The sequence below is a fragment of the Hypanus sabinus genome, chromosome 8 (genome assembly GCF_030144855.1).
Source record: "Hypanus sabinus isolate sHypSab1 chromosome 8, sHypSab1.hap1, whole genome shotgun sequence".
In the NCBI taxonomy this organism is placed as follows: Eukaryota; Metazoa; Chordata; class Chondrichthyes; order Myliobatiformes; family Dasyatidae; genus Hypanus; species Hypanus sabinus.
Genome location: NC_082713.1, coordinates 135,170,710 through 135,196,688, shown reverse-complemented (window position 1 = coordinate 135,196,688; position 25,979 = coordinate 135,170,710). Strand labels below are relative to the sequence as shown.

General features: G+C 41.7%; 1 protein-coding gene across 1 annotated transcript in view; it reads right to left on the bottom strand.

Moving 5' to 3' along the window:
- LOC132398447 (actin nucleation-promoting factor WASL-like) overlaps positions 1-25,979 on the bottom strand; it is a 79,891-nt gene that overhangs the window by 30,595 nt on the left and 23,317 nt on the right. The window contains exons 2-5 of the mRNA XM_059977899.1: positions 4,632-4,766; positions 3,564-3,650; positions 478-574; positions 119-148 (exon numbers count right to left, since the gene is read on the bottom strand). Coding sequence (XP_059833882.1) covers positions 119-148; positions 478-574; positions 3,564-3,650; positions 4,632-4,766 — 349 coding nt within the window. The remainder of the gene's footprint in view (positions 1-118; positions 149-477; positions 575-3,563; positions 3,651-4,631; positions 4,767-25,979) is intronic.

The following is a 25,979-nucleotide window of genomic DNA, read 5'->3' as shown; positions in this document are numbered from 1 at the left end:
ATCATGCCTGTTTTGGTTCTCTCTTCAATTATTTTCATCTTTTAGTTCAATTTCCAACATCTGCAACATTTTGCTTTAGCTGAAATTAATCTAATTAACATCAAGGTCAAATACATACCATTTAAAGGTGGTGGATCTCGTCTTTTCTCTGTTGAAACAAACAAATTGAAGGTATAATGAAATCAAGAAAAAAAATTGAAATTTGAACCCATTTTTAAATTAAATACTGTACATTAAGTCAATATAGCATTATTTGGTTATCTCATTAAAACACAAATTTAACTTATTAATTTCTCAGGATAACACAAATATAGCAATATAGTGGCTAAAGATGTTAAATAGTCATCAATTCTAATGAAAAACATGTAGTGAAATTACATGTTAAAAAGGTATTTAAACAGCCCACTCTGTTGAAGCTCTGAATTGGAAATACAACGGGCCATTTAAAAAAATACACTTAAAATTCAATTAGCATACCAGTTCTCCTTTGTCGTCTTCCAATTATGTCATTTACTGCATATCTAAATCTTCTTGCCTCTTCTTCATTTGCAAAATTAAGTCCAATTTGACTTGTCTGAAAAGAGGTGACAAAACATAAATAATGATGTTAAGAACATAAGTAACGATGATATTTTCTAGGTCTCTGTGCAATGAATGACGAAGGACAGGGAACTGCAGCAGTAACCTAGTTTTAGGTGTGGACAGAAGATTGACTGACTAACAGGTAAAAGACTAGGAACAAATAGATCTTTTTTTTCTGGTTGCAAAGATTTATTGAATGATAAACCACAGGGAATGCTTCTCAGGCTTAATTTTTTTTTACAATTTCTTGAAAGGACTTGGATAAAGGAGCTGTTAAAGTTTACAGTAAGACCAAATAGGGGATTGAATTGTGAAGATATCAGAACAACTCCAAAAGATAGATATAGGTCAAGTCAATGGCCAAAGATCTGGCAGAGTATAATATGAGAAATATGAAATTGTTCATTTTGTGAAGAAAAATAAATCTCATCTAAATAGTGAAAAATTGGGAGCTCTGAGCACCCTGGTGAATATTCAGTAAAGGCTAATACGTAGGCTAAAGCAAGTAATTAGGAAAACTAATAAATACCACTGTTATAGGAATAGAGTACAATCGTAAATTAATGCTTTATGTATGGGTCACTGGTAAGACCACATCTAGATTATTGAATACAATATTGATCTCCTTACTTAAAGGAAACATACCAATAATTAGAATGTGTAGATTATCCAATGAGGTAAGAATGAACAATCTACCAACTGAAGTTAAAAATGAGAAAGGAAATAAACTGAAAGATACAAGTCCCTAAAGGGTCTTGACAGTACAGATATGGAGAGGATACCTAGGAGTCATTGTTTAAATACAAGAGAGTAGCCATTTGAGAGGGTCAGAAGAATGTGCTTTTGGAATTCTTGCGCGAAGGCTGGTGGAAACAGTCTTTGAATATTTCTAAGGAGAGAGGCAAACAGAGACTTGATAAGTAATGAAAGTATAAGGTTTCTGAATGTGACTTTGTTAGAATTTTACCAGCCATGATCATACTAAATGGAACAATGATCTTGAGAAGCCTATCCTGCTCTTAGTTTGTATATTTAACCCTTGCCTTAAGTTTTAAAAAAATGACAGAACCATTTCGATAACTCCAAGTAATCTCATGAAATTTTCTCGTTCTAGACTTTTGGTTGAGATCAGAAGCATCAGAACAATCTGGATCTCCTTTATTGTACCATGTCAAGAATACTAGGAATTATTCTTGTGATTAGCCCTTTATGACTGAGTAAGAGAATGCTGCATTGCGTTCGGCTTTTCACAATGTATTTGACATGATTTTTGGAGTGCAGCTTGCTTTAAATTTTTTTTTTAAAGTGAGTGGTCTATTGGATTGAGATAGCAGTTAAGTGTCATATTGCTAGATTTAGAGCTAAACATGAGCTGCCTTATTTTTCTGAAGGACAAAGGACAATTATTTTTATGAATCAGATGGATTTTTAAAACTATCATGTAATTTCATGATCACCATTACTAATCATAACTACAGGCAGTCCCCGGGTTACGTACCAGTTCCGTTCCTGAATCTGTCTTTAAGTCGGATTTGTACGGAAGTCGGAACAAGTACATCCAGTATTACTTAGCGTCAGTTAGTCAAACGTTTGTCTTAGTATACAGTACATATTTTACCTTTCTATGCATATAAAACACTTAAGAAACGTATGTTTTCCAATAATTAAACCACTGTGTTAGTAATAATTGTAGCTTTCATCGGGGCAGCACCTTTCAAATGCTTCATTATTCTCACTTTATCCGTTATCCTTTAAAACTGCTCCGATTGTTGACCGACTGTAGCCTAACGCTTCTCCAATAATTGATAGCGTTTCACCTCTTTCCAAACGCTTTATTATTTCCACTTTATTTTCAATCACAATTGCTTCCTATCAATGGAACAGAAACACTGCGGGCAGTGGCTCGCAAGCTTTGCTGGCTCCCGAGGTCCGCAGGGTCCTAAGGACCACCGCATTGAGACAGGATAAATGGGACAAGTGGGGGCTGTGCTGCATTTGGGTACTTGATCATCCACGATATTCCGTGTGGGAATTTAAACTGGAGGTGGCAGTGTTTTTTCTATTACGAGGTCAAGTTGCAAGCTCGACATCAACCCGGCACAGATGATACGGAGTCACTGGATTGACATCAACCCAGCACAGGAACGGTCTATCACTGGATCGAACTCAGAAAACTCCGTTCTCCAGCCCAGCGCTGATCTCACTGTGCCACCAGCCGAATGGAATGTGGGGGGGGGGGGGGGGGTGGTCAGCAGGGTCAGGGTGAATCTTACTAAGAAAAATTTAAGCCAAATACAAAGTTGAACACTCAACACAGTGTCAACGGCAGCGACTTAAAATGGCGGACGGTGTTCTCCTTCCTCGGTTTCTAAGTACAAGTTATCCATAAGTCCGATGTTCGTAACTCGGGGACTACCTGTATTTATTTATTCCACATAATTCCCTAAGTACCATGGTCTATGTCTCTGATCAGTTTAATCAGTTTACCCTTGTGTTACTTCAATGCTGATTGGCTGTATAGTCAGTTCAGTGATATTGGCAACTGCATACCAGGGTTGCACTTGGAAGGTATGCTGAAACAATGAATCAGAAAAGCCTAAGGGCTCACAGATATTATAGATCATTGTTTAAAATCATTACAGCAAATGGTTCCACATCTGACAGCAAATTCTAGTTCTTACATAATGTCAGCGCAGGGAAACACTAAGTTAAAACAAAGCAAAAAAAAAAGAATGGAATACAGAAAAATACTGGAAGATGAAAGTAGTTACAGTGAATGGTTATTAAACCAGCACAGGAAGAGACAAATTCCATTCTTAGTGAGGAAACTTTTGAGTGATCAACAAGAAATGTCAACCTCTGCATACTGGTAACATTCCTAACTTAAGTCAATTTGTTAGTTCAAAACCTACAACTACTTATTTATTGATGATATCTGACAGAAACACAAAATTAAACTGAAAAATAATAAAAGTACTTACATCACCAATAAACGTATGGAAATATGCTCGAGGCTGATTGTAAACAAAATTGTTGTAAATTTCTTGTTCCCAAATTTGTCTCCCATCCTACACCAAAAACAAAAGTTATAAAATAAAAAAAATCAGAGTAATGAAATATCACACGATCAGATAAAATACGCAAATTTGAAGCTCCAATTTCAATTGTAATAAAAATAAAAATACTGGTCATGTTGTAAATGTTAACCACATAAAACACAGTGGATGCTGTAGATCAGGCAGCACTTGTGAAGAAAGAAGCAAAGTTAACAAAGAAGGCTAATAGGCTTTCCAACCACTGTTGTTGCAAATCTATCCTGCTGACACTTGCCAACATTGTGAGTTAATGCCCATCACTATATGGCTACTTCCTTTCTTCTCTTCCCCCTTTCCTGTATTATTTCACATTGGTAGCCCATATGAAGAGAAATCTGATACAAAAGAAAACGCTCATGTAATGTGTATCACTCCGTAACTGAACACAAGGGAAGACTTTTGTTGCAAAAAACTTATGGGCAGGAAGCTTGCTAGTAAAGGATGATGGAAGAAAGCACAGTTAACAAGACAAGTTTACTGCTTTGACAGAACAGTAAAGACAAAGCAATACATCAGAGGAGTCAGAGCAGATCCCATTTATGAAGGAAATAAGAAACTTTTCTTTCTTCCTAATTTTTTTTCCTATTACCTATACAAAGTTATATTCCCAAGGAGGATGAGAAGATAGAATGAAAGGCTACAGGCAGGATGAAGGTGAAGGGCAACAGTAGCTTCGAAAGGAAAGACATGATTGATATAGTTTAAGGATCATGATTGAAAAAAGTTACCTAATGTGAAAAGGCTAATGTTGTTATGACCAGTGAATAAAACATTGCTAACAGTATCATTAAACTTGAGAGTCAGGAAAGACGAGATCCCTCTGGTGTGTGGAAATAGTATCAGAGAGATCAGGATCAAGGTCTTCCAACTCAAAGCTGAAGTCAAAAGTACATCCTATTATATCACTAGATGAAATGAAAAATCATCGGAAAAAGACTGGGATTTGAATCTTACCTTTATATCGTATATTCGAATAAAGTAAGACCTTTGTGGGTTGTCTTTGATAAGGCAGGCAACTCCACAACATTTTTTTGCCCAGTGAGAACTCCGCTCTGCTGCAAATACTTGAACAACAGCTGATGAGAGAGTCTGGAAAAACAAAATAAAACCAATGCCTTGTAAGGCTAGAACATTTTGAAATATTTGAATAATATTGCAGCTTAATAAAGTTAATGAAGTGTTATGAGTTAGACAATCTTCAGTTTGATTTCATGTAACTTTATATGAATACAGCATTTCCAGTTATGACTGCCTGATAAATGGAACCCCGACCTAATTGAAGGATACTGAGTTGTGATCTCAAAATTATTTAATAAGTTTGGGACTTCACTTTTTTAATAGTAAGATTTAAAATTGTTTTGTGTTAAGTACTGAAATACTCTTGAGTCAACTTCAAAATCATGAAAATGTATCTCCTATAAATTATAGACAGTTTTAGCTTTGAGAAAGTGGACTTTCAGATCACTTCCTCTGGAATATCAGAAGTTGAAGAGGTAGAAGTACTTGATAGAAATATATAAAATTATGAGAGGCATATAGGGCAGATAGTGGAGTCTTTTCCCCCCATGGTGAGAATATCAAATACTACATAAGACACATGAAGAGGCAGGGAATGGAGGGACAAAGACCATGTGCAGGCAGCTACAGTTTATAATGGCATCAAGATTGAGCCAGTCTTGAGAATGAACTCTCCCAGGTATGTATCCCCTTTGTACCCCCTTTGGCAAGTATCACGGCTTGTAAACGCTTTCTGTAGCCAGCTAAGAGTCTTTCAATTCTTGTTTGGGGTATTTTCATCTACTCTTCCTTGCAAAAAGCTTCCAGTTCTGTGAGATTCTTGGGCTGTCATGCATGCACTGCTCTTTTGAGGTCTATCCACAGATTTTCAATGATGTTTAGGTTGGGGGACTGTGAGGGCCATGCCGAAACCTTCAGCTTGCGCCTCTTGAGGTAGTCCATTATGGATTTTGAGGTGTGGTTAGGATCATTATCCTATCATTATCCAGAAGCCATCCTCTTTTGCTTCCAGAATTTGTAGGTATTTAATTGAATTCATTCTTCCCTCTACCGGTGAAATGTTCCCTGTGTCACTGGCTGCAACACAAGCCCAAAGCATGATCGATCCACCCCCGTGCTTAACAGTTGGAGAGGTGTTCTTTTCATGGAATTCTGCACCCTTTTTTCTCCAAACATACCTTTGCTCATTGCGGTCAAAATGTTCTATTTTAACTTCATCAGTCCACAGGACTTGTTTCCAAAATGCATCAGCCTTGTTCCTTTGCCAACTTCTGATACTGAATTTTGTGGTGAGGATGCAGAAAAGGTTTTCTTCTGATGACTCTTCCATGAAGCTCATATTTGTGCAGGTGTTGCTGCACAGTAGAACAGTGCACCACCACTCCAGAATTGGCTAAATCTTCTTGAAGGTCTTTTGCAGTCAAACGGGGGTTTTGATTTGCCTTTCTCACAATCCTACGAGCAGTTCTCTCAGAAAGTTTTCTTGGTCTTCCGGACATCAATATGACCTCCACCATTCCTGTTAACTGCTATTTCCTAATTACATTACAAACTGAGGAAACGGCTACCTGAAAACACTCTGCTATCTTCTTATAGCCTGTTCTGTGGGCATCATTTATTTTAATTTTCAGAGTGTGAGGCAGCTGCTTAGAGGAGCACATGCTGCTGATTGTTGGGACAAAGTTTCAGGGGTCAGGGTATTTATAAAATTTTGAAATTTAAAATCACCTGGCCTTTCTTAACAATGACTGTGAACAATCCATAGCCCTGACAAGCTAATGAAGGTCTGAGACCTTGGTAAAAGTTATCTGAGAGCTCAAATCTCTTGGGGTGCCCAACCTTTTGCATGGTGCTCCTTTCCTTTTTTACATTCTAAAATTGTACAAAACAAAAACAATACACTAATCACACATACACACTCTTATATACACACCGGATGCATCTCTTAAATTCTACTTCTCTGATCAGCTTTTTAAAAAGTTATTATAAATAATACAGAAATACTCCAATAATCACACTTCATGACTTGGAAAATGTCATGCCATCAGATTTTCAATGATTGGAATTTGCTCCTATTCAAGTTCAAAATTCAAAGTAAATTTATTATCAAAATACATATATACTATCTGAGATTAATTTTCTTATGGGCATATTCAGTAAATTCAAGAAACAAAATAGAAACAATGAAATGTCACACCCAACAGGATGGACAATTAACCAACATGCAAATGGCAACAAACTCTGCAAATAGAAAAAGAAAAAAGATAATGAAAATAAATAAATACACAATAGAGAACATGATATTAAGAGTCCTTGAAAGGGAGTCTGTAGGTTGTGGGAACAGCTCAATGATGGGGTGAAGTTGAGTGAAATTATCCCCACTCATTCAAGAGCCTGATGGCTGAGGGGATAAAACTGTTTCTGAACCTGGTGATGTAGAAGCTGAGGCTTGAGTATCTTCTTCCTGATGGCAGCAGGAAGAAGGGAGCATGTCCTGAGTGGTGGGGGTCTTTGATGAAGGATGCTGCTTTCCTGCAACACTGCTCTGTGTAGTTAAGCGAGAGGTTGCTGCCGTGGCACCATTCAGCCAGATTTTCAATCTCTCTCCTATATGCTGACTTGCCACCACTAATAATTCAGTCAACAACAGTGGTCATCAGCTAGTCATCAAACTTAAATATAGCATTGGAGCTGTGTTTAGCCTCCAGGCACAAGTACAAAGTGAATAGAACAGGGGTTAAGCACACAGCCTCATGGTACACCTGAGCTAAAGGAGATTGTGGAGGAGATGTTGTTGCTAATCAGAACTGACTGTGGTTTGCAGTTGAGGAAATAGAGGTTCCAATTGCATGAGGAGGTACTGAGGCAAGGTCTTGAGCTTATTGATAAGTTTTAAGAGAATGGTAGTGCTGAATGCCAAACTGTAGTCTATAAAGAGAATCCTGTTGCAAGAAAAAGTTTGTAACCCTTTGCAATTACCTAGTTTTCTGCATTAATTACTCAAAATGTGGTCTGATCTTCATCCAACTCAATACATAAACACACAACAAACCATTGTACTTTTTGTGTCTTTATTGAACACATTGTTTAATCATTCACAGTCCAGGCTGGAAAATGTATGTGAACACCTGTATTTAACAACCGGTAAAACCTCCTTGAGTAGCAATAACCTCCAAACGTAGCTGCTGATCAGACTTGCACAACGTTGAGGAATTTTAGACCACTCCTCCATGCAAAACTGTTTCAGTTTATCAATTATTCAGGAATACCTTGTATGAACAGCCCACTTCAGGTCATGACACAGCAACTCAATTGGGTTAAAGTCTGGACTCCGACTTGGCCTTTCCAAAACATTAATTGTCTTTTTCAACAATTCTGTTGTTAATTTACTCTTGTGTTTCAGATCACTGTCTTGTTGCATCATCCAGCTTCTATTCAGCTTCAGGTGACAGACCACTAACCTTGAGATTAGTGGTGGTACCCTGACATAGCCATGCAAAATTTCAATATGCAGGTAGATTGGGAAAAATCAGCTTGGTGCTGGATTCCAAGAGGGGGAGTTTCTAGAATGCCTATGAGATGGCTTTTTAGAGCAGCTCATGGCTGAGTCCACTAGGGGATCAGCTATTCTGGATTGGGTATTGTGCAATGAACCAGAATTGATTCGAGAGCTTAAGGTAAACAGACTCTTCGGGACAAGTGATCATAACATGATCAAATTCACCTTAAATTTTGAGAAGGAGAAGCTAAAGTCAGATGTATCAGTATTACAGTGGAGTAAAGGGAATTAGAGGCATGAGAGGTGAGTTGCCCAGAATTGATTGGAAAAGAACACTGGCAGAGATGATGGCAGAGCAGCAATGGTCGGAATTTCTGGAAGCAATTCAAAGACACGGATGTATACATCCCAAAATATGACAACCATGGCTAACAAGAGAAATCAAAACCAAAATAAAAGCAAGTGAGGGCATATAATAGTGCAAAGATTTGTGGGAAGTTTGAGGATTGGGAAGCTTTCAAATACTAACAAAGTACAACTAAACAAGTAATTAAGGTAAAGATGAAATACAGAAGTAAGCTAGCTAATAATATTAAGGAGGATACCAAAAGTTTCTTGAGACATATAAAGTGAAAGAGAGGCGAGAATGGATATTGGAACACTGGATAATAATGCTAGAGAGGCAGTAATGAAGGACAAGAAAATAGCAGACAAATTGAATTAAGTATTTTACACCAGTCTTCAGTGTGGAAGATGCTAGCAGTATGGTGGAAGTTCCAGATGTCATGGGAGAAGAAGTGTAAGAAGTTGCCATTATTTGGGAGAAGATTCTTGGGAAACTAAAAGTTCTGAAGGTAGGCAAGTCACCTACACCAGATGATCTACACCCCAGGGTTCTGAAAGAGGTAGTTGAAGAGATAGTGGAGGCATTACTAATGATCTTTCAAGAATCATGAGATTCTGGAATGGTTCTAAAATAGAAAATCACAAATGACAATCCACTCTTCAAAAATGAGAGGGTCAGAAGAAAAGAAACTATGGCCAAGTTAGTCTGACCTCAGTGGTTGGGAAGATTTGGGAGTCAATTGTTAACAATGTGGTTTCAGGGTATATGATAAAAATAGGCTGAAGCCAGCATGGCTTCCTCAAGGGAAAATCTTGCCTGCCAAATTTATTGGAATTCTTTGAAGTAGTAAAAAGCAGGATAGTCAGAGGAGAATTGGTTGATATTGTGTATTTGGATTTTCAGAAGGCCTATGACAAGGTGCCAAAGATGATGCTGCATTAACAAGCCATGAGCCCATGGTATTAAAGGGATTCTAGCATGGATAAAGCAGTGGCTGACTGGCAGGAGGCAAAAAGTGGGAAGAAAGTGGGCCTTTTCTGGCTGGCTGCTGGTGACTAGTGGTGTTCAACAGAGTTCTGTGTTGGGACTGATTCTTTTTACATTAAATATTAATCTGGATGATGAAATTAATGGATTTGTTGCAAAGATTGCAGACTCTATGAAGATAGGTGGAGAGGCAAGTAGTTTTAAGAGAAACTTAAATTGGATTTATACAGAGTAGGAGATCGGGTAAAAAAAAATGATAGAATCAATACAGGGCCAGAAAGTGTACGGTCTTGCAATATGCTGGAAGAAATGTGTGTGCGGTGCTTCTTTTCCTCCAAACGTAGACTGTGCATTTCTATCAAAATTTGTCTTCATCTGCCCACAGAACAATGGCCCAGAAGCATTTTGGAACATCCAGGTGGTATTTTGCAAACTTGAGATGTGCAACTATGTTTTATTTTGGAGAACAGTAGTTCCCTCTGTCACGTCCTTCCATTCTTGTTCAGATTTTCTTCTAGTGGACATATGAACAGAGACTTCAGCGAGTTCTAGAAATTTCTGTAGGTCTTTTTCTGTTAACTTCGAGTTCTTTTCCACCCAATGTAGCATTGCACATTGTGCTCTTGGTGTGATCTTTGCAGAACGCCCACTCCTAGGGAGAGTGGGAACAATACTGAATTTCCTCCATTTAAAGACAATTTCTCTTAGTGTGGACTGTTGAACTCAGGTCGATAGAAATGCATTGGTCACCTTTTCCAGCTTTGTGCATCTCTACAATTCTTCTTCTCAGGTTCTCTTAGGCTACGTCCACACTAAACTGGATAATTTTGAAAAAGCCGGATTCGCGTAAAAACGATAGGCATCCACACTAAGCGTTTTTGAAAATACCCCTGTCCACCTTAAAACGGATATTTTGTCAAATCTCCTCCTACTATGCATGCGCAGGACACATCTACTGAAAACAAGCGACGTATTTGGTGTCGAATCTCACCATGAAAGACTTGGTGTGTGTTTATCCAGTTACAGTCTAGAAAAACTTAAACAACGGACAGCTGTTGGCTCTCGCGCAGGAGGACTTAAAACTAAAAAAAACAAATACTGGAGCATATGGAGGCAACCGACAGGGAGTTCACGGACAGTATGACCCCGCTGACGACGAACATTGAAAACCTGACCAACTCTGTTGCATTAATAAAGCACCTTGTTAAATGTATAAAACATGTCTGCATCAGTGTTATCTTGTATTTCCATACAATGTTGCATTAAGCTGTTACACATCTTTTGTCAGAGAAGTACTTACATAAATAGGTAAAACCACCTTTATACGAGCAAGGACAGAAAACAGGGCAAAGTGAGTATACTTATTTATTCAGTAAGTTATGGGTCAAAGTGTATGGTGAGTACATTTCTAACTATTCTGGCTTCAGTCTCATTGTCAGCTGTTCTGAAATTGTTAGGTTGCATTCAAGAAAACAATGAAATGGCATGCTGCCATCACCATCTGTTCCGGCATGTCATTACAGCATTTTAAAATTTCTCTGGTTACCCCATCCACACTGCTCCAGCCAATCTGGCGTTTTCAAAATTGCACACTCTGAAGGGCATTTTAGAAAAGTTCTGTTTTTGGGGGAGGAAAACGCTGTTTTAGTGTGGACAGAGGGTCAAAACAAAGAGAAAAAGCTTCGGTTACAGATTTATCCAGTTTAGTGTGGACGTAGCCTTAAAGTTGTTTTGAATGAGGCATGGTTAACATAAACCGATCTTTCTTGAGAAGAGCAGGTTCTGTCAGTAATCTGACTTTGTCTCTTTTTTTTAAAATATACAGGGCAGGGCACCTCTACAACCCACACCTCCAATCTCATCACATTGACTTGAACATCTGACTCCAAATAGCTTTTGTAGAAGGCATTCCCAGAGGCTCACTTACTTTTTTCGAATCTAGACCGCATTTTTTTTTTAAATGGTATACTCAGTATTGATGAGAAGTAGTACAATTGTATGTTATTAGTTTAGGCAGATTGTGTTTGTCTATTATTATGACTTAGATGAAGATCAAACCACATTCTATGAGTAATTAATGCAGAAAACCAGGTAATTGCTGTCCAGGTGTTCCAGGGTTGAGTGATGAGCCAATGCCATGGCATCTGCTGTGGGTCTGTGTGGCAGCAGGCACATTGGTTCAAAGGTTCATTTATTATCAAAGTATACAACTTTGAAATTGTTCTTTTCCAGGTAGCTAGGAAACCAAGAAAAGACAAGTAGGCAGCACAGTCATCAAACTCCAAATTCCTCCTCCCTGCACAAAAAAAACCAAGAAAGACAGATCAGGTACATCAACCTGCAAATCCCTATCCCCCGCAATTGTAGAGCAATTCCTGATGCACCATCAATAACTCTCGGTGACAGGAGACGAACGATAGGCTTTTATTAGTAGCAAACGAAACCACTACATCCTGGAGACTGAGGGAGGAGCAGTGCCTCCAATCGCCTTTATACAGGGGTCTGTGGGAGAAGCCACAGGAGCAGTCAGCAGAGAGGCGTGTCCAGACAGGCATACATAGTTTACCACATTCACCCCCCCCCCCCCCCATGTTTTAAAAGAGAGAAGAGAGTCCCCATGGGGCTAAGTTTCTTACAAGTATATTTACCGGTTAAGTCTATCAAGCAGTCGAATCTGTCGCTGTGATCTAGGTAGCACCAGTGGTGATTGCACCGGTGACGGTGGTTGTGCTGGCTCCGGTCTGACTTGAGGTGCCAGCCCATTAGGCGTCAGTAATCCCTCATGCGTGTGCATGGCACCCAGTATGGGAGTGTCGTGAGGAGTCTGTGTAGGGCTTGTGTACCCACAAGACAGTGGGTATGTATATACATCAGTGGGTATGGGGTTCATAGTCACTGTGGAGTGCTCAGGGTGGAGGTCTGGTGCTCCTGCGGGTGCCAGGTCATGGACAGAGACAGTGTCCTCCCGCCCATCAAGTAAGACCACGTAGGCATACTGGGGGTTCGCACGAAGTAGGTGAACACACTCGACCATTAGGGAGTAGTTATTGCTCCTCACATGTTTCCGGAGCAGCACTGGCCCTGGGGATGTCAGCCAAGCCGATAGGGTGGTCCCAGTGGCAGACTTCCTGGGAAAAGAAAAGAGTCGCTCATGAGGGGTGGCATTGGTGGACGTGCATAACCGAGGGCGGATGGAGTGGAGTGCCTCGGGGAGGACCTCCTGTCAGCGAAAGACCAGCAATCCCTTTGACCTAAGGGCTAACAGTGTGGCCTTCCACACAGTGGCATTCTCCCGCTCCACCTGTCCATTCCCCGGGGATTATAGCTCGTGGTCCTACTAGTAGCAATACCCCTAGCCAGCAGGTACTGGCGCAGCTCGTCACTCATAAACGAGGACCCTCTATCACTGTGGATACAGCAGGGATATCTGAACAGAGTGAAGAGCTGGCGCAGGACTTTTACGACGGACGTGGCAGTGGTATCGGGGCAGGGGATGGCAAAAGGGAACCGCGAGTACTCGTCGATTATGTGGAGAAAGTAGACATTGCAGTCGGTGGAGGGAAGGGGGTCCTTAAAGTTGACACTCAGTCACTCAAAGGGGCGGGTGGCCTTGATAAGTTGTGCCTGTTCAGTACGGTAGAAGTGCGGTTTGCACTCAGCGCAGACTTGACAGTCCCTAGTCATCATCCTGATGTCCCCAACTGAGTAAGGCAGGTTCCAGGCTTTCACGAAATGGTAAAGTCGAGTGACCCCCGGGTGGCAAAGATCTGCATGGAGGGCATGTAGCCGGTCGAGCTGCACGCTGGCACACGCTCCCCGTGATAGGGCATCAGGGGGCTCATTGAGCCTTCCAGGCCAGTACAGGATGTCATAGTTGTAGGTGGAGAGCTCTACTCTCCACCTCAAAATTTTATCATTTTTGATTTTGCTCCACTGTTGGTTGCTGAACATGAACGCAACTGAGCGCTGGTCGGTCAGCAAGGTGAACCTTTTGCCGGCGAGATAGTGCCTCCAGCGCCTAATAGCTTCCACTATGGCCTGGGCTTCTTTCTCCACCATGGAGTGCCGAATTTCAGGGCCCTGAAGGGTACGACAGAAGAATGCTACCGGCCTTCCTGCCTCATTGAGGGTAGCAGCCAGCGCGAAGTCGGAGGCGTCACTCTCTACTTGGAAGGGAATAGTCTCGTCCGCCGCATGCATCATTGCTTTGGCAATGTCCCCTTCAATGCAGCTGAAGGCCGCGCGGGCCTCGGAGGAGAGGGGAAATGCGGTGGACTTGACCAGGGGGCGGGCCCTGTCTGCGTAATAGGAAACGAAGCCCAGGCACCGTTTGAGGGCTCTGAGGGTGGCGGGAAGAGGGAGTTCCAACAGGGGGCGCATACAGGCAGGGTCAGGGCCAATGATCCCGTTCTCCACGACATACCCAAGGATAGCAAGTCGGGTGGTTCCGAACACACACTTGTCCCTGTTATAGGTGAGGTTAAGAGCTTTGGCCACTTGAAAAAATCGTTGGAGGTTGGTGTCGTGATCCTGCCTGTTGTGACCGCAGATGGTGATGTTATCCAGATATGGGAACGCGGCCTTCAGTTGGCACTGGTCCATTTCCCTCTGGAAGACAGAGACACCATTTGTGACACCAAAGGGGACGTGCAGGAAGTGATAGAGCCTGCCGCCCACCTCGAAGGCAGCGTAGGGGCGGTCCTCCGGGCGGATGGGGAGCTGATGGTAAGCAGATTTCAGGTCTATGGTCGAGTACACCTTGTACTGAGCTATCTGATTGACCATATCCGCAATGCGGTTAGGGGGTACGCGTAAAGCTGCATGAACCTATTGATGGTCTGGCTATAGTCCATGACCATCCTATTTTTCTGCCCGGTACGAACAGCGACCAACTGGGCCCTCCAAGGACTTGTGCTTGGCTCAATGATTCCCCTCCCTGAGCAGCTGCTGCACCTCCGACTTAATGAAGGCCCTGTCCCCCTCGCTGTACCTCCCGCTTTTAGTTGCCACAGGTTTACAATCGGGGGTCAGGTTGGCGAACAGTGGTGGGGGAAGGATCTTGAGGGTGGAGAGGCTGCAAGTGGTGTCAGTGGCACAGCCGTTGGCATGGTGTTGGGTGGGATGTGCGGGTCAGTGTGTGTGTGTGGGTATATGATGAAGTCGCACAAAACTGAAGATTTCTGACAGTGACTGGTGGGAGGGGCCCGTCATACTCCATTGTCACACTTTTCAGGTGGCTCTGGAAGTCGAGCCCCAATAACGCAGGGGCACACAGTTGAGGCATGACCAGTAACACAAAGTTCCGATATTCTGTGCCCTGCAGCACCAATGTTGCTACACAACCCCCCCGGATGTCTATGGAATGTGATCCGGAAACCACGGTGACCTTCTGGCTTACTGGCTGTGTCACATGTCCGCAGCGTTGCACTGTGTCCGGGTGAATAAAACTCTCAGTGCTGCCCGTGTCAAACAGGCAGTTAGTCCTGTGCCCCTCCACCAGGATGTCCATCATTGAACTTGCGAGCTGGTGTGGAGAGCTTTGGTTGAGGGTTACGGAGGCCAGAGTTGAATCGCCGTCTAGGTGCCCGGTTAGCACCCATGGGTCGGGGGCGGGGCGAGGTGGCACCGACAAAGATGGCCACTCCCATGCCTCGCACGAGGCAGGCAGGCAAGATGGCAGCAACCAAGATGGCGACCCCCATGCCTCACACGCAGCACTGCTCGACCCCGCTCGTAGCTTAGACTTACAGGCCTTGGCGAAGTGGCCCTTCTTCCCGCAGCTGGAGCAGGTTGCTTCTCGGGCCGGGCAGCGTTTTCAGGGGTGCTTTTCGAGTCCGCAGAAGTAGCACTGCACGGATTTGCGACTGGCATCAGCTGAGAGCGATACGCCGCCGAGTTGCTTTCAAGAAGGAGCTAGATAGATATCTGATGGATAGGGGAATCAAGGGATATGGGGACAAGGCAGGGACTGGGTATTGATAGTGAATGATCAGCCATGATCTCAGAATGGCGGTGCAGACTAGAGGGGCCGAATGGTCTACTTCTGCACCTATTGTCTATTGACTTCACAGACTCGTGACTGGCAGCAGCTGAGGTTGATTCGCCAGCGGGTTGCGGGGTCTACAGCGTCCATTGGGCCGGCGGGAGATCGCATGCCTGGAGAGCATCAGCGTTGTGCAGAGCGGCCTCCAGGGTGTCGGCCAGCTTGATCGCTGAATGTAAGGTAAGATCAGCATGTTCCAGCAGCCGCTGGTGCACATACATTGACCTGATCCCCATAACGAAGGCGTCTCTTACTAGCAACTCCACATGTTGCTCTGCCGTCAGTCCCCTGCAGTCGCAGGCCCGCATGAGCGTCTGTAGGGCTCGGACAAACTCAGCGCTCGACTCTCCGGCCCGCTGCTGCCGTGTCGCTAAGCGATGTCTTGCGTAGATGGTGTTCACCGGCTGCAGGTATTCATCTTTTGAGGACATCCAGTGCCCCTTGGTAGGTCGGCAGATCCCTGATCAGGGAGTAGACCCGTGGACTGACCCTGGAGAGGAGAATTTGGTGCATCATTGCAGGCTCGGTCACACGAATCTCTTCCAGGTACGATTGGAAGCATGCAAGCCAGAGTTCAAAAGCGATGCTGGCTTCCGGAGATTGAGGGTCAATATTCAATCTGTCGGGTCGTAAAATGCTCTCCATGTTTTAAAATTGCTGCTAATAAAATTGATGCACCATCAATAACTCTGGGAGACGGGAGGCAAACGATAGGCTTTTATTAGCAGCAAACAAGACCACTACATCCTGGAGACTGAGGGAGGAGCAGTGCCTCCAATCGCCTTTATACAGGGGTCTGTGGGAGGAGCCGCAGGAGCAGTCAGCAGAGGGGCGTGTCCAGACAGGTATACATAATTTACTACAATTCCCCAGTGATCGAATGACAGCACAATGTAAGCTTTAATTGGTGAAATAGAGTTGAACATCAACTTGCACCCTGTTGCCGTCCCACAGCCTTCCTGCCATGAGGCTTGCACATACTGCCTCTGCCTCCCAGAAACCTCTCAAAGACTGCTGAGCACTGGAACACCCAAATGATCTCCAAACAGCAAATCAAAGACTCCAACAGTTCCAGAAGCACATCTCAGACGAAAAGCAATTGTAAAAGACGTAAAAGAAGTGAAATATATGGTTTCATGATCTATCCAAAAGATGTCGACTGAAGGGAGCGTTGTACACAGGCACAATCTTGACTGGAAGTTCCTACCAGTAGCGGATCCAGTTGGAACGGATCCAAGTCGTTTCTCAGGCAGGAAATGATATACTTCATCCCCAAACTCTCAAAGCACTTCATCACAGTGGATATAATGCTACTGGATGACAGATAATGAAGCAAGTTACCATGTTGGTCTTGCTTACACCCAAATACATAACTACTTCATTTAAAAAAAAACACATTTGGCACCAGTCTAAAATTTCCAATGAACACAGTGAAGTTAAAAAGATCAGGAAATACACAAGTACCCCAGACACTTTTTCCTGTCACAAACCTGCCTGAGTTGCTGATTTCTGGTGTTCCAGACTTCACACCCACCTTCAGCCCATATTCTAAACTCTGACCCCAGCTGAAGTCTTGATCCTTTGCTCTGGCTGCACACCCCACTTGCCGTCCAGACCTCAGCTCATACACCAGAGTGAGCCAGATAATTCGGATTTCTAAACAATCAGAAGTCAGATTATCTGTGCTTTTCTGTACTTCCTTTACAAGTTCGCATAATTAAAACAGGGTTCACAAAATATAGTGAACTACATAAAGGATACTCCACGATTTGCACAATATAGTGTATTTTCAGCTTAGAAGCCAAACCCTTTACACAATATCTGCTATAGTAACAGGCTTAGCATTTTTCCCAGAACATGGAAGAGATGTAACCATTGTACAGGAAGGTTGACAAAATTATTTTTATCCACTAATTTTAAAAGTTATGCCATTTTTGAACTCCAATGATCATTCCCAAAAGTAGAGATATTTTCCCCTAAAATATTAATGTTCTACCTGTCTCTTGTGAAGAAACTCAGAAGGGTTGCCATTTTTTTTTTGACATTCACTGGAAATTGAACCTGAAGCTAGAAGAATGTATGGAATCAATAGGTTTCTAAAATCATATAAATATAACTGTTACATCCTTAATAAATTTACTTTTGCATCCAGCAAGAGTACTGATTTCTATTTAAAGAAAAACCCAACCCTCAGCACTTCTTGCATACAAGACTGCTGATCAGTGAAGTAATGGGAATGCACATTACTGAAGTCTGTCTTGTGTGCACTGGCCTGATGCCCAGATTCAACTAATATTGCTGAGAAAGAATGAATGCCAAAGACTTTTATCCTGTTATTTGTACCCAAATCACCACAGGAAAGTCACTGCATCTATAAAAACTTTTGCAAAGTGCTGTGGGAAGAACTTTGAAGAAACCCCAAGGTAACTGAGACATACAGTAAAAAAATGCAATAACATCCTTGTTGAAATCTTGTGAAGCTGCTACTATTAACTATAGTCTAATGGCTTAATGGCTTTTAGTGAGTGAAAATTCTTTCTGAAAGTAATCATGCTTTTTAAGTAAAATGATGTCAAACACTCTCTTGGAATTTAAGTATTAATATAAATGAGCAAAATCTTTCAACAATTTATATCAGTACAACATAGATGGCGTTGATATACAATTCCTGAATAAACAAAGTCTGGACAGCTGAAAATATGATATTAAGGAAACTCCAAAGGCCTTTTACTGATACAATCTTACTGCCAGGAAGCATTTAAGATAAAAGGAATTATTAATTTTTTTGAAACTTCAATCCAATTTCATGAATTTGATCTTGCAAGCTGAAGTACATCACATATGAAAAATACCATAGAAATTTTGCATTTCCCATGAAAAACAAAAGTGATACGTCCAATTTGTGCACAGAAAAATCTGACAAAATAAACTTACAGTAGTGCTAGTACTAAGGAATGGCAGTCAAGATGTCCTACATTAGCTTTAAGAAACTGCAAAAAAAGTTATTATATCTGTTTCTATTAAAGCAGGAAAATAACATTGCCAACATTTCATTAGAAAAGACCACAATGTCACAGACAGTACAAGATCCTGAAATAGTACAAAGATCAAATTCCTGACATTGGACAATTTTTAGTAAACTATGGGTTTAATCAAACCTAATTCACTACTTATTCTGCACAGGCATTTTTTTTCTACAGAGCAGCCACTCTAGAAGTGTTATGACACTCCTTTTCTAACATGAAAATGGGAAGAAATTCCCGCAGAGAAGCAGCACATGAAATAAAAACAAAAATATAATCTCTTACTTTTTGCAAAGACCAGTGGATAAAATGAAGCTTGCATCAGCATGAAGTTTTTTTTAAAGCATTGTAACACTGGATCTGGGTCCACCTTGAAAAACATTGCAATTATTAAAAACGAAAGGCTTCAAGGAATGGCCTATGAGGAAAAAGTATTCTCTGTTATATGAGGTCAAGTGCAGACATTTAATTTTAGTAATGAATTGAATATGGTGGCAGGGTGGAGGTGTGTCTCTACCAAAGGAGGTGCAAGGTGCTCTTCTCTACACCAGCCTTTAGGTCACCGTTGGGCAAGGCGCAGCACCTGCTTGGCAACTCCTCCCCCCCACCACCCAATTGTGGTCACATGAAGTCATGGGAGAAAATGGATATTCATATGAGCAGCTGCTGCATATCACAAGTCCTGGTTATGCAACCACTGATGCCAAGGCAGACAATCTCCGAAGCGTATTGATAATGTCCAGGGTCACCTGTCTTGTAAAGACTCTGATCAGAAGGCGGCAATGGCAAACCATTTCTATAGAAAAATTTGCCAAGAACAATCATGGCCATAAGACCATGACCACCCATGTCACAAGACAGGACACGTAATAATTATGATGAATGAAGTGATTAAGAAAAAGGATAGCATGTCCACTACCACTAAGCTATTTAATACTGGTACGTACAACATGGCTCTTGCTTCAATAAAGCTTCAAATGTAGTCTCATGATATCAGATTTAGGGGGCAAACTGGTTTTTTTGAAAGTTTGACTGTTAAGTATAGACAATACTAATTGTCGCTCACACTGATTGATAGACTAGTGATCAAAGGTCTCAAAAATATGTTATGAAATCTAGTCAATATCTTTATCTGCACAGGCAAGGGCGCAAGCATTTTTAATTTTACAATGCAGTCAAATTCACAACTATCATGTAAAGAAACTTCTGTACACGTGTCCCCCGTTTTTCAAATGTTCCCTTTACAACAACTCACTGTTAATGAAAGACCTACATTAGTACCTGTTTTCGCTAACCAAAGAGGATTTTCACTTTTACAAAATAAGGACGCCCGCTTTATACATGTGTTTACCCCGAGAAAGACTACAATGACCGTGAAACCTTGAGCGGGCAGTTGTTTGCGCATGCGTGTACGTGTGCATGTGCAACCGTTCACATGTGTGTAATTGCCTTTTTTTTCTCCAGATCAATTTTGGCTCGTTGTCTTCCCAATTTTGATAAGTGAAACTATACCGTGCATACAATGTTTTGACTTTATATAGGGTGCATATTTATCATATAATTCCTGCTTTTACTATATGCTAGTGTTATTTTAGGTTTTATGTATTATTTGGTTTGATTTGGTAGGTTATTTTTTTGGGTCTGGGAATGTTCAAAAATTTTTCCCATGTAAATTAATGGTAATTGCTTCTTTGCTTTATGACATTTCGGTTTACAAACAGTTTCATATAGGAACGCTCTACCTTTGGATGGGGGTTGTGGGGGGGGGGGGGGGAGACCTGTATTCTGAATTCTTTAAGGAATGTAGTGGAGTTTTAATTTCACATGCTATGTAGATGAGATAAAAAAATGACCCACTCTTTTATACAGTTCATAGGCCACAGCCCTACAGACCTTTGTGCCATGCTGCCTTGCACCACACGATCAAGTTTATATATGCCTGCTCATGCTGTTTCTATGCCTGATGTGAGAACCTACACACTGGAAAGAAGCTTCCTTCACTGTGCTATCAGAATTTGGAACAGCCTTCCAGATCCTGTGGTTGGAAACATCTGTGATGATGGGGTCCAAGCCTTCAAGAGTCCAGAGCACAGACACCTATCATCTCTGGGAGGGAAGTCACATGCTTCTTTATAAGCTATCATGAAGGGGACCAGGATCACAATGCTTGGTTGTTGACAGGTCGGGTTAATACCTGACTTTCAGGAGCACTTGTGAGTTATGTTCCAGCTGGACTTAGTCCTTAAACTGTTGGAGAACAATGCAGAAAGATCAGGTGCTGTTTTCTCCTAGTAGGGATTAGTTTTTAGTTCCAAGTGTTCCTGTCACGTTTTGTTACCCTGTAACCTTATCCTTCAATCTCTCTGAATTATGGAGGAAGCGTATGTATAAATGTCTCTCTCTCTAGCAGACTTCATCATGATTTCAGTATTTCTACTATTTTTTAATGTTTCTTAATTGTACATATGATTTTTTATGTACTATCGCTGAGCAGCAGTGAACCATCTGATTGGCCTTTCAAAGTTCTCTTTGGGAACTAATTCACTTGATCAGCATTTCCGATCTGGCTATTGTTCACGATTGCACTTAATAAAAAAAAAGAAAATTAAAAGATATGAAGCAGAAGCAGAAAAAAGTCATGCCGTGAATCTGATGTACCATTCAAACAAACCATAGCTACTTTTCTACTTCAAATTACCTCTCTTTGCCTATTCCCATGTCCCATGATTCCTTTAATACCTGCAAATCGTTCAATGTGCTTTCAGTGAAATCAAGATATAATAATCCACAATCCCAAGAGTTCACCACTAACTAAATGAAGACATTTCTCATTTCACTATAACACAGACCACAACTTATGGCATGGAAAGATAGTAAATCGATCAGATCTAATCACCTTAGCTAGAGTAAATACTTACCCTTCAATTACATAATTTTGTGCATTTCATGGTTATACCTTTTTCTTGGATTAAGCACCAGAGAAGGGGGAGTTGCCTGGCAGGCAATGTTTTCAGTGCCTGTGTGCTGCCAAATCTAGATCAATGGCTGTAGGTCAATCTGGCCTGGCGCTTAAATTGGTCAAACACAAATTGACCCTCACATTCTGGCCCAGTCCCTGACCCCTCGACTTTGCCTCATCTTGGATCTGCCACTTTGATTGGCTTCAAGTTCACTCCAAAAATAGCCAAACATTGCCTCGTTCCTCACTCTTGGGGCTGGGCCCCATTGCATCAATTCAGCCTGAACATACCACGCCACAACCTTCTTCAAGATTTCAGTTCAAACAGCAAAAATGCCCATCAGTTCAAAGCTCAACTCCAAAAGGGAAGTTTGGAGTGATGGATTGCAGTGATTATTGCCCAGAAAAAGAAGGATTAATACTGTAGTTAGTAGTTTAGTTTGCTGCCAGTAAGGCATCATTGTGTTTCACCTGCACCGGCTTAAACTGAAATTTAATACTTCACCATTGTTCAAGTTGTGAAGAGGAAAGTTCCTTTTGAGTACAGGTGTCCCCCGTTTTTCAAACGTTCACTTTACAAACCTCGCTGTTACGTAAGACCTTACTTACTTACTTTATTGTCACCAAACCACTGATACTAGAGCGTACAATCATCACAGTGATATTTGTTTCTGCGCTTCGCTCTCCCTGAAGTACGAATCAAAGTAAATATAATAAAAATTTAAATTGTAAATCATAATTAGAAAATAGAAAAGGTAAAGTACAGTAGTGCAAGTCAGGTCCAGATATTTGGAAGGTACGGCCCAGATCCAGGTCAGGATCTGTTCAGCAGTCTTATCACAGTTGGAAAGAAGCTGTTTCCAAATCTCGCCGTACGAATCTTCATGCTTCTGAACCTTCTCCCGGAAGGAAGTGGGACAAAAAGTGTGTTGGCTGGGTGGTCACATCCTTGATTATCCTGGCAGCACTGCTCCGACAGCGTGTGGTGAAAAGTGAGTCCAAAGATGAAAGATTGGTTTGTGTGATGTGCTGGGCTATGTTCATGATCTTCTGCAGCTTCTTCCAGTCTTAGACAGGACACCTTCCATACCAGGTTGTGATGCACCCTAGAAGAATGCTTTCCACAGTGCACTTATAAAAATTAGTGAGGGTTTTAGGGGACAGGCTAAATTTCTTCATGCTTTCTTAGGAAGTAAAGGCACTGGTGGGCCTTCTTGGCAGTGGACTCTGCTTGGTTAGGACAAGTCAGGTCATTTGTGATATTCACCCCGAAGAACTTAAAGCTTTTGACCTGTTCCACCTGTGCACCACCGATGTAGATGGGGTCGTGCAGTCCTCTACTCCTTCTGAAGTCAACAACCAATTCCTTTGTCTTGTTGACATTCAGGGATAGGTTATTGTCTTCGCACCATGCCACCAGGTTCTTAATTTCCTCTCTGTATGACATTAGTTACCTGTTTTCGCTAACGGAAGGTGCTTTCACTGTTACGAAAAAAGGCAGCACATGTGCCGAGCAGCCATGCTCCTCCCCCAGAACTGCATTCTAGCCAGCGTTCTTTAAACACGTGCCTGTGAGCATCTATGCTTTATGTTGATTTATTTTGTGCATTTATTAGCAAGGTGAGTTCTAAGGTATCAGAAAAGCCAAAAAGAGCTCGTAAGGGTGTTACACTTAGCGTAAAACTAGACATAATTAAGCGTTTCGATCATGGTGAACGAAGTAAGGACATAGTGAGTTTGGCTAAGGAGGCTGGGTTTGTGGAAGTTGACCAAGATGATGTTGAAGAGGTTTTGGAATCCCATAACCAAGAACTGACAGATGAAGAGCTGATGCAACTGCAAGAGGAAAGGATAACAATCAAAATTGAACGCAGTAGCGAATGGCCTTAAAGTGAAGTCGTCCAGGAACTGAACGTGAAGCAATTGCGTGAGATTTTCGCTGCGACTGACGACGCTGCAATGATTGCAGAAAAGTATGACTTTACTTTTGAAAGGGTACGTAGGTTTAGGGCATATTTGCAAGATGGTTTGAGTGCTTACAAAGAATTGAATGATAGAAAAATGCGCGAGGCTAAGCAGTCAAGCATACTGTCGTTTTTCAAGCCTTCCACACCAGCCACAACAGACGACGAACATCGACCTTCGACATCGAGGCAGGCAGACATAAAAGAAGGTGACCTGCCTGCCCTGATGGATACAGAGAACGATGAGATGGCACCCCAGTCTCCCACCATCCCAACCTCTGACGACTCAGCCAAACACACCATCATCAGTGTGCTCACTATCTTCCTGATTCCGGTAAGAGAAACTACACTGTACATACATTATTTCTACTTTATATAGGCTGTGTATTTTTATGTATTATTTGGTATGATTTGGCAGCTTCATAGCTTGAAGGTTACTGGAGAGAGTGCTTTTGTTGAGAGCGCTTGCGTGAGATTTTCGCTACGGTGGAAAGTGCTGCAATGATTGCAGAAAAGTATTCCTACTTTATATAGGCTGTGTATTTATCATATCGCTCCTGCTTTTATTATATCTTACTATTATTTTTGGTTTTGTGTGTTACTTGGCATGATCTGGTAGGTTATTTTTTGGGTCTGCGAACTCTCACAATTTTTCCCCATATTAATAAAGGGTAATTGCTTCTTCACTTTACGACATTTTGGTTTACCAACCATTTCACAGGAACACTCCACCTTTGGATAGCGGGGGAAACCTGTAATTGATATTCAATTATAAATGACTAATATTTCAAACAACAATTCACTGAATTCAAGATGGCAGCGCAACGCACCTTGCAGTGGCCACTCCGGAGCTGATTATCTGTTACTTGTGAAGCAGGGTGCTGTGCGCAATCATAATCGGATGAAAAAATGATGTGGGAGCACAGAGGAACATCTGAAAATCTCCAGGAAGACCTTCTTCGTTGCTGCTGCTGCGAGGTCCGGGTCTCTGCTGGGAAGAACAGGCCCCCAATCCTCAGGGTCGTGTTCACGATGGCCGTTGGTGGGGGCGTCTTAGTACGCTTGGCAGAGGGTGGTGCTCGGAGAAGCTGTGCCAGAGAGGATGGTCAGAGGCTCGGAGGCTTGACGGACTTGGAGTTCGCTACGGTCGAAGTGCTTACAGTGTGTGCTGTGTCTGTGAGGCTGGGTTTGACAGAGCTTTCATTGTGTGCTGCGTCTGCGAGGCTGAGTCGGGCTGTGCCGTGAAAGTCCATAGCGGGAGTATTCCCTTCTGCCGCCTGCGTGGGATGATGACTCTGTCGGGACCCTGAGGACTTGCGGAAATTGTGTGGTGGTTTCTTTTGAACTTAGTCTTTTAACATCTTTGGACTATTTTTACTGTGCCCATGGTCTTTTTTTTTATCAATTATGGTATTGTTTGCACTGTTGTAACTATGTGGTTTTGTGCAAGTATTGTAGCTTTAGTTCTTGGTCTTGTTTTGTCTGGTGGGATTGGAACTCCTTTCTGGGGAACGCGCTAAGATGGTAGCACAATATTAATACGCAGCAGCCTCTCCGGACTCTAGATTGGGGATTGCCAAATGTTATGTGGATTTTCTGGTGTAGTCTGTTTTGTCATGTGCTTTTGTGATATCATTCTGGAGGAACGTTGTCTCATTTTTTAAACTGCATTTCATTTCTGATTTCTAAATGATAATAAACTGAATCTGAATAATTCTTGAAAATATTCAAGTCAGGGAGCATTCTGTAGAGTGAATTAGCAATTCACATCAATGAACAATCAGCATTAACCTGACTGATTCATTTTTGTTTCTCTCTCACCACAGTTACTACATGACATGCTGAGAACACACTGTCATATTTCTTTTTTCTAGCATCTGCAGTCTTTTTTTGATTTTCAGTGATAAGAAACATGCTTGATATTTATTCAAATCCAGGAAATTCAAGGAACTATACCAATTTGAAATCTGTATTTCAATTCAGAAAGCCTACTATGCTTGACTAGAATAGCTCCCTCAGAAATAACAGAAGGAAGAAAACCTTGCAAAATAGTTTCTATTAACAGACATATCTAAAAGTGAATTTTGATTTAACGTGTACTAGATTATGTTATTAACACAACATAATCTTCCAAAGCACTTACTGTCAGAGATATGGAGGACTTTGAATTATCAACCAAGTGCTCAAGGGTAATGCTCCACAATTTGGCCTATATGTTCCTCTGAGACAATATGAAAAGCCATCTGGAGCACCAGGAAATAGTCAATACCAAAAAATGTCCTGGGATGACAAATTTGAAAGCCTCTCAAATTTTCAGATAAACAGACTGAAGATATTTCTGTAATTGAGTTGTTTATAAATTAAAATCATATTCTTAACTATGACAAAAGGAATGTAGAAGTCAGCTGGTTCTGAGTTTTAATAGGTCCTCTGGTTATAAGTGACATGTGCAATATGCACAACA